At 47.8% G+C, this 13,885-nt stretch overlaps 1 protein-coding gene across 1 annotated transcript in view; it reads left to right on the top strand.

Annotated features, from left to right (window-relative positions):
- Positions 1–13,885, top strand: part of aldh2.2 (aldehyde dehydrogenase 2 family member, tandem duplicate 2) — a 15,030-nt gene extending 1,145 nt beyond the window's left edge. Inside the window, exons 2-13 of the mRNA XM_088618317.1 lie at positions 940–1,044; positions 1,635–1,775; positions 2,693–2,772; positions 4,863–4,974; positions 5,891–6,019; positions 7,152–7,265; positions 7,700–7,802; positions 8,924–9,108; positions 9,447–9,611; positions 11,154–11,311; positions 12,632–12,746; positions 13,237–13,885. Of these exons, the coding sequence (XP_088474443.1) occupies positions 940–1,044; positions 1,635–1,775; positions 2,693–2,772; positions 4,863–4,974; positions 5,891–6,019; positions 7,152–7,265; positions 7,700–7,802; positions 8,924–9,108; positions 9,447–9,611; positions 11,154–11,311; positions 12,632–12,746; positions 13,237–13,269 (1,440 nt within the window). The 3' untranslated portion in view covers positions 13,270–13,885. The remainder of the gene's footprint in view (positions 1–939; positions 1,045–1,634; positions 1,776–2,692; positions 2,773–4,862; positions 4,975–5,890; positions 6,020–7,151; positions 7,266–7,699; positions 7,803–8,923; positions 9,109–9,446; positions 9,612–11,153; positions 11,312–12,631; positions 12,747–13,236) is intronic.

Raw genomic sequence — 13,885 nt, 5'->3', positions numbered from 1 at the left:
TCACACTACACTATTAAATTACTAAATGCATCCTGCACAGCTCAACAGGAGCAAACCACAGTAAACACAGATGAGCCTTTGAGATGAGTCTCAAAATATTCTTATTTATTTTTACACTCAAAGATAAGCATATTCATTGCTTTTAGTATTGTTGGTTATTGATAATTTAGTGTTGTTAAAACCTATTGTTCAAAAGAAATGCAACGTTTTGGCTGAGATCTTTTTTGAGCCTTCACAGCTGAAGAAGGCTCCACAGCCGAAACGTGTTTTTCTTCTCTTTTCAGCATGACAAAAACGTTTAGTTGTTTCTTTGCATTTGATAATTTCTGAAATCTGAATACTGTACTGTTTCTGTGTAGAAAGCTTTTACAAGATAAATTCAGGATGGGAGAGTCCAAGGTTTTATTTCAGATTAAGATGAAAGACTGAATGCTTTTTTTCCAATAGTGTTCCATCTCTTAATGGTCATTGAGAGATAGATTTCCTTGATATACATAGAAAGATCTGTTATTCTCTGCCAGTCCTTTCAGGAACTGGTCAGACCTGAAAATAGATCTGAGGTTCAAGACCTGTTGAGTTGTCTTTCCGCAGAGTGAGGATCCCTTAGTCTTTGTCAGTCAGTATACTGTGTCGTGTGTAGGGCTCTGCTGTGGACAGTGTGGTGAGATTCACACTGTGAAGAAGCTGCAGATGGCAGATCCCGTCACAGGGTTTGGAGGAAGGCGGGAATAGTCCTCATCCCTGTTGTGCTGTTGGAGTGGTAGAAGCCTGTTGGTTTAATAAATGGAAGATCCAATACAGGGAGGGGGAGGTGTGAAAGGAAATAATTGTCAATTCCAAGTCCGGGGGGGGGTGGGAAGATGGCCTTGGATGTGGGTGTTGCCCTGCAGCTGCTTTTCTGTGGTGCCATTTCTTTCTGCTCTTCGGTCTGCCCTGTAGATCTTCATCAACAACGAGTGGCATGATGCGGTCAGCAGGAAGACCTTTCCGTCTATAAACCCCGCCACGGGGGAAGTCATCTGCCAGGTTGCCGAGGGAGACAAGGTAAAGATTTTGAGAACCAGTGCGGGCAGTTGTATGGCAGGGTTGGTCAGTCCTTGCTCCAGGAGAGCCAGAATCTAGCAGCTCTCCTACTTCACCCTGGAATCATTATGTTAGAAAGACGGGGAACCCGTGCATTGTGATCAATTCAGTAAATTAACCAATTTCAGACAGGAAAGGCTGATCTAGTATTCTGATATTTGTATTTTAGATTTGTGGAACTTCTTTATTGAACAAATCACCTACTTGAGCGTCAAATGGGATTTGTTCCAGGTGTTTAGGAAGTGATGATTTAAATAATTTCAAAATTCTCTGCTCATCTCCAAGGGGTTAAGTAAAGGGTGACTCTTAAGACCTGCTGGATTCTGGATCTGTAGCAACAGGTATGGCCGCCCCTAGTTTTTAAGAGCTTGACGTGAAGGAACTGCATTTCGTTTTGTTGGCTAATCGTGGAAGGGGCAGTGGTGTATGGGCATTTTAGAAGCAGGGTAGTGCTTTGTATGTGCTTGTATTGCTGATGTTCTGGCAAACCCCTTCTCAGCAGCAGGAAAAGGCCGGTGTGTTTGTCACCCTTTCTGAAACTCCCTCCTCAGGCAGACGTCGATAAGGCTGTGAAGGCTGCCAGGGAGGCTTTCAGGCTCGGGTCGCCCTGGCGACGGCTGGACGCCTCTGATCGGGGGCTCCTCTTGAACCGATTGGCCGATCAGATCGAGAAACACGCCGCCTACTTAGCTGTAAGTTCCTGTGTCGCGCTGCTCTCCAAGGACTTGCCTTCTAGAAGAAAGAAAAGTAAAGGAAGTCTCTTTTCTTGTTTAACCGCCACAGTAGCTTACCATCAGTTCTAGCCAGCATGTCTTTGAGAGGTAGGAGGAATCAGAACACCTGAATGAATCCCGTGCAAATATGGGAAGGCCGTGCAGACTTCTCACAGAAGGCTCTCTGGTGCCTAGCTCCAACGCAGCCACGCTAACCAGCCACACCACCATGCTCCCCCCTATATTTTTCTATACGGTATTCGTCCAGAATAATCGATGGGAGACTAGTTCTGCAGTCTGCCCTTTTCATATTTTACTGATCTTTTTTCATTTAAAATGCAAAAGCAATTTGTGATTCTAATTGCAGCACGGTTATGGTCCTGTAATGCCTTAACTTTCAAGCTCATACAGTGTGTGGCTCCCTCACGCGTCCCTTAACACATGGCAGAGACTGGCAGGGCTCTCAGTCAATTGTGACCAGGAAGTTCTTTCATTCAGCCGGTAATTCAAGTCCAGGGGCATTCTTGGCTTAAGGCCCACTGTCAGTTATAATGTGAGGCCTGTCAATCAGGACAGTGCCCAAGAGTATATCTGAGTCCTGGAGAACAGCTTCGAGCTCTTCCAGGCAGATCAGCTCCATTTCAGGAGGAATGTCATAGTTCTGAGTTTAAGTTCCCTTTTCTCAAGTTGCCTGAATTGATTTTAACTCGGATGAAGTTCTTGAGGCTTGAACGAGATCAATGAGCATGTCAGATGTACAACACGATTCAAGTAGCCTCCATTGTTTGTAATATTTCTTACGTCGTACCAAGCATGATTGTTTTTTTGGATGAGCAGCTGCGGTAGGTTTTGCCCACTGATAGAAATGAGCGTAACAAAGGGTATTCTGCCTCCAGGCCCTGGAGACCCTGGACAATGGCAAGCCGTACGCTGTGGCCTACAGTGTGGACGTCCCCATGGTGGTGAAATGCTTGAGGTAAATATTGGCTTCGCTTGGGCACTCTCGCAGCTGAGAAAGACAGCCTTGAAATACCATTTCTGAACGGGCTCCTCCTGAAGGAACCAGACGGCATGATGGCTTGCACATGGTCACAGAGCTACAGGCACAGCCAGTGCGACTCGGGAGATACCGTGCCAGAGATGCGCTGCAGGAGAAACTGAAGGCTTCCTTGTCTAAAGCTTCCACCTCACAAGAAGAATAAACAAAGGAAACTGCACTCGGCACAAAGCATTACATTCAAGACTTCTCCTGTACATAGATATGAGCAGGAGAAGGAGGAAAAATCCCCATTGAAGAAAACAAGCATCAGCAACCGATCGCTGATTGGTGTACGTGAGCATATGGACTGTAATAAAGATTATTTAGCTAGATCTCTGTTGCCCAGGCGCATAGTTCTATTTATGAATCTTTTACAGTTGCCCCCGGAATGCATATTTTTGCCAAACGGTTTAAATCGTATTAAATAATTGTCAGAATCCCCAGTGATTTCAGTTAGATGTTTCGGATGTTGAAGTTCGTGGACGGTTGAAGGACTGATGCAGTTTTGTGTCGGAAATACTACTAACATGTCAGACTCGGTGCTTGTGTCAGATGAAGTACCTGTAAATGCTTAGAATGTTATTTCAAGGTTCTTGAAAATGGGTCTGCTGTACTTTTTGGACTGCGATTCCCAAGATGAAAGCTTAAACCTTGTGTAGCATTCAGGTGATCAGAGTGAACAACAGTGCTAATTTCAGAAATATTGACCTCTGTAAGTGCTATATAATGCAAGAGGATTTTTGTTCTTTTTGAAATGAAAAAAGTCAATGTTGTATTGATATCGGTCTAAGAAATATAAAATTAATCTTCTTTGTCTTTATATAGAGATTAACTGCGCATTCCAAGCACAGTACAGTACTGAATACAGTTCATAAAGGGGGGAAAGGTCATTCTGTCTGAGGTTAGTGGCGTTTAGGCAGGGAAAAGTTTTATTTCCTTGGGTGAGAGAAAGAGGTTTTACAGGCATCAGTCAGGGGCGTAATGAAAATCTAAGAGGTAGTGTGCTTACATCAAGAATAGACAGCACTCCTTTGTAAACAGAGCTGTGGGTAGAGCCCTGCTGTTCATCCATGCATCTTCTAAGCATCCGATTCTGGGTCATGGGGCAGCCGGAGCTTATCCCAGCAAGCAGCAGGCTCAAGGAAAGGTACGCTCTGGATCGCTGGTGCCGTTGTTTTCCACCCTCCTTTTGTAAAAGACTTCCAGCTTGGAAGACCTTTGGCACATGTTCAGGGTAATTTAAGACGAAGTAAACAAACCCCAGAGCTGCTTAGTCACGCAAGGCAGTGTTCCCCTTCCAGTTCAGAAGTGTCCCAGCAACCAGGATTTGTAAATCGGGAAAATATTACTGCTGCATACATTTAGTGTTCTTCATGTGCTGTGCACAAAAGTCTATAGTTTTTATAGTTATAAACACTTTAATGAAGCATTTACAAGCAGTGAAGCGTGGAAATATACTCTACAGTATGTCTTTTTCATATGAGGGACTTTTTATGTTTCCAAGCAACAGCGGCAGGTTGAAGATCACAAGCTTGGATCAAGAATTTTAAATTCTGAGTACACAATTTTAAAATGGCTCAGTAATTCTGGAATCTGAAACAGCTGCAGTGATTTAGCCTGAGATGTGAATTATTTAGAAAACTGCTGAAAATTAGCTGAAGCGGAATCATTTTATTTTGCAACATAATCCTTTATGCAGTCTATTCAATAATACGTAGCCCATGCAGTTTCACTGTAGCCCACTACAGTGACATCAGGGGTATTTGTCACACGATGGTGCAAACTGGAAAAGGGAGACCACTGGACAAACCCGTGGTAAAACCAGTCTTCAGGGATTTCACTCCTGACGATCGGAGACCGGTTGTATTAAACAACATAAGTAGATGTTTCCCTTAACGTCTCACACGGGTGTGGAAACCTGAGTTTGAGGGTCTTTAAGTTTCAGGCTGAGGCCCTGAGCCGGTCTTTGTGTGGGGCTGACGTGTGGTTCTGTTTCACGCCCCTGAACTCGAGCGTCTCTGATGCAGGTACTACGCTGGCTGGGCCGACAAGTGGGAAGGGAAGACCATTCCTGTCGATGGCGACTATTTCTCCTACACGCGCCACGAGCCCATCGGGGTGTGCGGCCAGATCATTCCCGTGAGTAGGAGCCTGGGCCCGCCGGTCTCGGGCCGCTCTGGCCTTCATTATCTGCAGGCTGGGGGCTGAGCAGCGACGTCCTGGACATTTTTGCAGGCGAATTTCAAAAGTGATTAGAGCCCCCCTACGAAGACGCCGACGGGAGACGTTATCGATGCACCTCTGAACGAGTCGTGCGTGATGTACATGGCTCAGATGAAACGGTCTCTGCCTGTGCAAATTGTTTTCTTCACACGTCTGATCTCGGTGTTTTCATGGTATTTGGAAGAAGGAATCCCGGTGTTGCTCTAAGACTATACAATTCTTGTCTGTTGCTATGAAGGCTTGAGAGCTCTACCTACTGGTGGAGCTGGCTGACCCAGGCCAGGCCTCAGAGTGGGCAGCAGGGTGTACTGTGTGTCTCCCAGAGGCCCCGAGTTGTCAGTACGAGTCTGTGCATGATGGGCAGACAAGGCGCATTCACACTTAGCAGGAATATCTAAGATAAGATCAGATCACTTTATTGGCCATATACAATTTCTTGCATTAGGAATTTGTCTTTTCGCAGACCCCAGCTTGCTCTCCATGAGACACACAGACGGGGAGAGAAGCTGGGGGTCAAAGCGCAGGGTCAGCCTTTTATACGGCGCCCCTGGAGCAGCTGGGGTGAAGGGCCTTGCTCAGGGGCCCAGTGGAGTAGGATTCCTCTGCCGGCCGCGGGATACGAACCGGCAACCTTCCAGCCACAGAGCCACCACAGAGACACTGGACAGTGCCTCCAGCGAGTGTGTACCCGAGGAGTGCTGGACGCTCCAGATATTTCGCAGTGGACGCGATCGTTGTTTGTGATCGGAGCCCCCGGCGATCCAGCGGCTCGGGATTCACAGCCCCCCTGTCGTGTCCGGCTCTTCACAGATCCCGCTTTTGTCTTTGCCAGTGGAATTTCCCGCTGCTGATGCAGGCGTGGAAGCTGGGCCCGGCCCTGGCCACAGGCAACACTGTGGTGATGAAGGTGGCCGAGCAGACTCCTCTCACTGCGCTGTACGTGGCCAGCCTCATCAAAGAGGTGAGCCCCCTTCGCTGCACACACAGCGGCTCCTGGATTATTGTCTGTATGAGAGTGACTGGGGTGGCAGGGGTCAGCTCTGGGGCCCCGGGTTCAATCCCAGGCCTGGGGTGCTGTCTGTGTGGAGTCTGCATGTTCTCCCTGTGGTCATGAGGGTTTCCTCTGGGTGCTCCAGTTTCCTCCCACAGTCCAGAGACATGCCGGTGGGTTAATTGGCTTCTGGGAAAGTTGGCCCAGGTGTGTGTCTGTGTGTGTCTGTGTGTGTCTGTGTGTGTCTGTGTGTGTCTGCCTGCCCTGTGATGGAGTGGTGGCTCGTCCAGAATGTACCCCGCCTGACAAACATTGCTTGCTGGCGTAGGCTGTGCTTTCCCTTGACCATGAATTGGATATAGTGGTTGCAGAATGAAAGGGTGGCTGAGAAGGACTCCGGGCAGGAACGGTGAATTCTCACCAGCGGAGCTGATGTTCCTTCATAGAACTTGTTACTAAAAGAAAGAATTTGTCATAGAGAATTTGGTCTTATCAAGACTTTGGATTACAGATGCCTGTTCCAAGTTCAGACTAAAAAAAAACTGAAATATATTTACTGTAAGAACAGCCAATTTTAAAAGCCAGACCTCCCATGTGATAAGATAAAGGCACATTCCATCTCTGGTTCTGACTCCCATGAGAAAGCACTCCCTCGCTCAAACAGCGTACCCCAGCAGTCTTTCATCAATCTTAGGAATAAATGTGGCATTTTTTTTCCCACATAGCCTGTAGCCAGATTGACCTGTCAGGCTTTCGCAGTCAGATCCTTTCCAGTTCAGACAGCTTTCCAGAGACAGACAAATCTGCAGTTTGTTCCATCAAGACAGTGTGACCTCTGTCTGTGTCTATGATGTCTGAGGGACTGTACAACCTGTGCTGGACAGAAGTGCTGTCTCTGTCCATATTCCTTTTGCTCCTAGTTGATTGTGTACAGAACACGTTTCTTCACAGTGCAGTGTCCACCCTTCGGTCAGGGGAACAGGCCGGACACACGTACAGCCTCACTATCCTTTTATGTGTCCTGGAGATTGACAGCAGAGGTCGGCGAAAGCCGGCGTCAGGCTGCTGACCACGAGTGACCTGCGGGTGTGTTCTCCCCCAGGTGGGGTTCCCTCCGGGCGTGGTCAACATCGTGCCAGGCTACGGCCCCACCGCGGGCGCCGCCATCTCCACCCACATGGACATCGACAAGGTGGCCTTCACGGGCTCCACTGAGGTGAGGCCATTGACAGTGGACTGCTGGATTTCTTTTAAATGTCTGTAAAACAAACCTCTGAGTGCTGAAATTGAGCAAACTGTACATGCAAGTTAGAAAATGTACTTCGCATGGCCTTCTTGTCCTTTTCCTGCCTCTATACTTTAATCTCGTTTCCAGTTGATGGCCGGCATGCTACTGCAGGAATTTTAGGTCACGCCTTGTGCCACTTTGTAGGGGTCAGTCACACACCACCTTTCCCTCTTGGGTCTCTAATCACATTATTAGTCTGTGAGTCTTGGCATTATAATTTATATGCAGTCTGTACTTCTAAAGTAATGGGAATGCGTTAGGCACCGCGCTGGGCCAGCCTGCTCTTGCAGACTCGGGTGATGCATGGCCCCCGTCTGTGTGAGCAGGCCTGCAGTGACTGTCCTCTGTCCTCTGGCCTGCAGGTGGGCCATCTGATCCAGCAGGCCGCCGGGAGCAGCAACCTGAAGAAGGTGACGCTGGAGCTGGGAGGAAAGAGCCCCAACATCATCCTGTCGGACGCCAACAGTGAGTGCTCTCCACCCCCCTCCGGGCTGCGCTGGGCCCTGCACCCTAGAGACCTGGGGGCGTATAGTTGGACAGCTGTTCGTTTCTGCACGGGCGCCAGACATCGTGGTGGAGGACGCCGTGAGGCAGCTGTGCTTCGTTTATGATCACAGCGAAAGTGTATTTTGTTCATTATGGGCCCTAAGGAAAAGAAAAGGCTTCTTTAGCATAATAATCGACAACAGGACGCCCATCCTTCTAGCCAATCACTCGGATAGCAATCTATTACGAAAGAATGAAGAATGTAAAGATGATATAATTGATTATTTTACGGCTGTAGTTGGCTTATTTGAGTAGAACTGCGTTGTTCACTAAGCTTGCTGTAATGGTCTGTAGGGTATTATATATTCAAGGTGGTTTTTGAGTGAACTTGTCTTCGGTTCGGAACGCTGGGGATTTTTCCCCATAAGAAATAATGGAATTTTTATTTTCGAATTGCGATCTCCTGCCTTCCGAACAGATTTCACAGGAACGGATTCGGTTCGGATACCAGGGTGTGAGTGCCTCTCTAGACCAGCCCATGGTTAAAACGCTGTGATGGATTTTGTTTCCTCGTTCAGGGGGCTGCAGGATAGCACTGCTGCCTTGCAACACTGGCTATTATAAATAACTTGTAACAAAGCATTATTTTCACTTTCAGGTTTGTGTGTGCGAGGTGTGTGTGTGTGCACTCAGGGCCCTGCCTAGTAGCTGTGCCCCTGTTGTGGGCTTCTGGTCCTCCACAGGGCTCCCACTCACACCAGGGGCACTTAACCTCCCAGCATGTCCTGGGACTGTGGGAAGACACTGGAGGAAACCCACACGAACATGGGGAGAACATTCAAACCCCACACAGACAGTACCCCCTGGGACCCCAGCCCTGTGGGACAGCAGTGCTCACCACCACGCCCCTGTGCCGCCCATCAGTTTTATCCCACCTGCCTGTTTGAAATAGACGCTGCCCCGTGCTGTTCTGCTGTAGGTCAGAGGCATTCGTCGCCACAGGCTGATGAGAGCCCTGTTGGTGCAGCTCTGTGGAGCTGCGTGTCTTGATGTGTCTCTGCCGGTTCGGGGAGGCTGACGGCGGTGTGTGTCTTCCGCAGTGGAGGAGGCGGTGGAGCAGGCCCACTTCGCCCTGTTCTTCAACCAGGGCCAGTGCTGCTGTGCGGGCTCGCGCACCTTCGTGCAGGAGGACATCTACCAGGAGTTCCTGGAGCGCAGCGTGGAGAGGGCCAGGAGGCGGGTGGTGGGGGACCCATTCAGCTTGCAGACCGAGCAGGGCCCGCAGGTACAGACCGGTCGGGGCACCAGCCTCTGGAGCGGGGCCCGCAGGTACAGACACACAAATTAAAAACAGTAAAAGTGATAATGTAGAAAACCACTGTTGAACAGATCACTCAGGTTCAGAAGGATCCAAACTATTAAAAAGATCTTCAACCCATTAGAGGAAACTTCCAAGCAGGAATTTGTCATTTGTTCTGACACAGCTCTGAAATGCTTTTGTAGTGTAATGAATTGTAAGTTTTGGGCCTTGTTAATTGTAAGTTTTCTGAGGCTCGTGCAAGGGCCCGGCTGCAGGCTGGGTCCTGGCGGCCCTGCTGAGCGTGCGCCCTGCTCTGCTGCCAGGTGGACGAGGAGCAGTTCCAGAAGATCCTGGGCTACATCAGCTCGGGGAAGCGCGACGGCGCCAAGCTCATGTGTGGCGGTGGCGTGGCAGCGGACCGAGGGTACTTCATCCAGCCCACCGTGTTTGGGGAGGTGCAGGACGGCATGACCATTGCCCAGGAGGAGGTAGGGATCCCTGCGGCTGCTCTGGGAGGCTCCATCGTGCGCGTGTGAGCTAGTGTTGCCTCTCGTACAGCCTTTATCGTACTGTCATTGCGCAGGTGGCTCACCTGAAGAAGGCTCCACAGCCGAAACTGTGTTTCTTTACCTTTCAGCATGAACCTTTACCTGTACTTAAGCCTGTTGATGCTCTAACATCTGCACACTGTAAATGTTCCTCTTTTGTTGCTTTTTTTTAACCTTCGAAGCAGCACTGCAAACTGTTATTTCAGCTGAACTGGGATCATTGAATCAGCTGAATTATTTTTGGAGTGTACTAGCAGTGCCATTCTATGATCAACAGGTCCTTTTTGCAATTGAGAGTTGGTTGTTGTTGGTCCTTTCGATGTGGTGCATTGCATGGAAAAGGGAAAAAGAACAGCAGCAGCAAAAGTAGGGCTAAGCTGCTGCAGTTCGAAATGGTTGCGGTGGTTTCGGTGAGAAAATATTCTCCGCTCTCCCCCTGCGGAACTCGCTGGAAGAACACGACAGGAACACGACAGGAACACGACAGGAACACGACAGGAACACGACAGGAACACGACAGGAACACGACAGGAACACGACAGGAACACGACAGGAACACGACAGGAACACGACAGGGAGCCGTGTTCTCTCCTGCCTGGTGCAGGGGTTGTGAAACACAATTGGCGATTCCAGATCGAGTGGGTAAATAATAAAAAAAAGTTACTTGGCAATTCACCATTTTACAAAATGCTATAAAGCAGCCTTAAAGCTCCAGTTTTAACAGAATGGTGAAATGTAAAATTCCTCACCAGGTTCAAGGTAAAACTAGTGCAAAGGATCGTTTGCAGTTCCTCTCATTCTCCACACTGTCACTTTGAATAAGGTTCATTTTTATCTTGTTTGTCTATAAAACTTTGTTCCATAACTATCGTGGCTCATTTGTAAATTCTGATGTGGCCTTTCTGTTTTTAGTGCTGAAGCGAGGTCACTGTGCATCTTGCAGTGCCGCCTTCGCAGTTCTCTTTTCAAAGTCTTCTGCACACCCCTGCGCTCTGGAGATTGCCTGCAGTCTTGTTAGCTACGATTTCATTTGCTTCTGTCACCAGTTACTGTTGTATTCCTCGGATGACCTGGCCTTTGCCTTTTGCTGACTCCTCCAGTAGTTTCATGCTTTTTTGAGACATTCCAAACTGTGATTTTGCGACGCCCACTCTCTCTGCGATTGGATTTTCTTCTCATCTTTACAACCACTTGCTTTTCCATCCTAAATAACTCTCTAGGCTTCGTCTTGGATATCAACAGGCAGACTGCGAAAGCTGGAACTGACCAGTATATTCACAGCTCTTTTATGTTTTCATACTCTTTTGCCTCATATTAATATTTTGAGCTGAAATGCAAATTTAAATACTGTACTGCAAAAGGTACAGATTTCAGTAATCCCTTTATATCTTGTGTAGTTCCTTCAACAGCTCCTCCAGCTTGCCTCTTTCGGTGTAGCTGCTTCTGAAGGTCTGACTGAAGCTTTCTTCTCGCTCTTGGCAGATCTTCGGTCCGGTGATGCAGATTCTGAAATTTAAAACTCTGGAGGAAGTCATCGAACGAGCCAACAACACCAAATATGGGCTGGCAGCGGCAGTCTTCACGAAAGACATCGACAAAGCTCACTACGTTTCTGGAGCCCTGAGAGCCGGCACTGTCTGGTAGGACGTCCCCTCTGGGAGCCTGATCTTAGCTGTTGCTCGGGCCAAGTCCTCGAGCTCGGCTTCGGGAGTGCCACACTGTCTTCTCGTTTTTACTCTGGATGAGCAGTTGGGAACGCAACCTTTAATGTAAAGACTGTCTTCAGGGCTCAAGATGTTTAATGTGTGGGTGATCGATTTTCAACATTCAGAAAGCACCGAAATAAAAATTGAAAAGTGTCACTCCAGAAATCTCACAGCCAGAATGCGCTAGCTGTTTGGCTGTTTGCCAATTGCTGTAACCTAGAGGGGTGAGCAGGGTCCAGCCTTCCGAGCCCATTTTCCTGCCAGAGCCTTTGGCATGCCTTACAGAATGACTCCAGCCTTTTCTGGGCATTGGCAGCTTCCTGTCTGGGGGCGACTCTGGTCCTGGCCTGCTCTGCGTCAGGTGGAAAGGTGTGGGTGAGAGCCGTCTACAGGGCCACTGGTTGAAAGCACATATAAAACTGATCTCCTCATTCACTGAGGCTTTCCCATGGCCGCTCGCTGTGTCAAGGGAAGGCAAATCCCCGATTTGAAACCGCAGGGCTCTTCGAATTTTTCGCAGGGTAGCCCTGCCGGGAGCGTCTTACCGTGAGAGAAGCCCCTGGTGTTGCCTCTGGGGTCAGGCAGAGCACGTCTCACCCCTCCGTATTTTATTTGGATTCTTCCTGCCTTCTGGTTAACAAACCCTCCAACGAGGATACTCTCCAGGAAGCACACACCATTGCAAAATGTTTGCAGAAAAGGTTAAAGTCCTTTGTGAGCTAGCTGGATCACCATAGCTGGCACTTATCCCAGTCTCTGTGTTGCTGAGCAGACTGAAAGTGCCTCACTCTCCCTTACTCGGGTGGGTCCTGTGCTGGTTAACCCCTCGCTGCCTGGTAACCATACAGCTTGAGCCATCAGATCAAAGAAACACCACCACGAACCTGAGGGCAGACTCGAACAGGCCACACTCGCTGGTAGTGTGTCCTCTAGGGTCCTGAGCACAGCTCCCTGCTGCCTCTAATTTGCGCAAAACCTCCTCCATATAACTGAGACATGGAAGATCATCAAACCGTAACATCAGCACATCCATACGAGCTTCTTGCTAGTGCATAGACTTACAAGCCCATCGGATTTATAGCAGTTCAGTGCATATCTAAAAATAACTAGGGCTAATACAGTCAGATCTTGCATGCAGATGGTTAGAAATCAGTGCAGGTTTTACAACATACTGTAATTGATCACACATGGTCATTGGCCAGGTTACCCTAATTTGTTAATCCCACAGCATTCGCCCTTCTGCTCTGCCTGCAGGATCAACTGCTACGATGTGTTTGGTGCCCAGGCTCCGTTCGGGGGCTACAAGGCTTCAGGAAACGGGCGTGAGCTGGGAGAGTACGGCCTGGACAACTACACCGAAGTTAAAACGGTGAGTCCATCTGGCTGCAGAGTTTTAAAATAAAAAACTTTGTCTTCAAAGCTATTATAGAGAATATACATGCAAATGTAGCACTCTAACACGGGCTGTTCATGGAGAAATGACGGTCATTTTCTTTTCAATGACTGTTAATGTGGCTTTTGATGGCTGTTTTGATGACTTGTTCCTTAGCTGAGGTAGCCATTTTCTCTACAGCAGTGTCCTTTTTCTGTTTAGGTATCGGTTATTCAGGATGTAATTTTCCCCTTAAGCTAATACTGTTGATGATTGGAAGATGTTTTTTAATATTTCATAAATGCCATCTGGGTGAAAGTGGAGTATGTTGCACAGAAGGGAATTTAGGTTGAAGAAAAACAATTAAATACCTTTTATGTCTGAAATATATTTGTCAAAACACAAGCACAGTGGAAGATGATCGTCAGCACACATCAGACCCAGACTGCAGACAGATCCTTACAAGCACAAGTATTTTCTCTTCCAGGTGACGATCAAGGTGCCACAGAAGAACTCGTAAGCTCTTTCTCCAGAACACCACCACTGATGACAGCAAGACGAGAAAACCTTATAAAGAACGACAATTCTGAATGTGCCTCCTGCGCTTTTTTTTACCAGAATGCATTGTACAGCATTGTAGTGCTGTCCCACCCTTTACTGTAAGCTTAGTTGTTTTTATCCATTGAGCCAGGAGTTGGAGATTGTGGAATAGATGGATCAGAGTCAGAAGATTTGTGGTTTTAAAAGCTCTTATTTCTAGTGTCCATTGCACAGTCAAACGTTTTGAGCAGTTAATAGTGAAAAGAATGAATTGAGAGGATGCACAGTGTTGCGTCCGGGCCGTGCAGTAACGTGTTCTCACAGACTAGCTCTACAGGCAATGTGAAGGGGAAAAAGCCCTGGCTCTTTCCTTAGCGTTTGTGGCCTTTCCTGTTTTGCATTTTCTGTATTTAAAAAAAAAAGTCACAGCACTTAAATAGAGGTTTCATTTTAACATTTCTTTTGTCCGTTTCTCTTTTTAAACGTGTGGTTGAGCTGTGAATGATTTACTCATTAAAAGAAAGCATGCCTGGAGTCTTAACTGCAGAAGTAGTCCATCTTTTGATAGGTTTATACAATAAAGATGTTGCCTTTAA

Source organism: Lepisosteus platostomus, chromosome 24 (genome assembly GCF_059453375.1).
Source record: "Lepisosteus platostomus isolate fLepPlt1 chromosome 24, fLepPlt1.hap1, whole genome shotgun sequence".
Classification (NCBI taxonomy): domain Eukaryota; kingdom Metazoa; phylum Chordata; class Actinopteri; order Semionotiformes; family Lepisosteidae; genus Lepisosteus; species Lepisosteus platostomus.
This window is presented reverse-complemented; position numbering and strand designations above follow the sequence as displayed.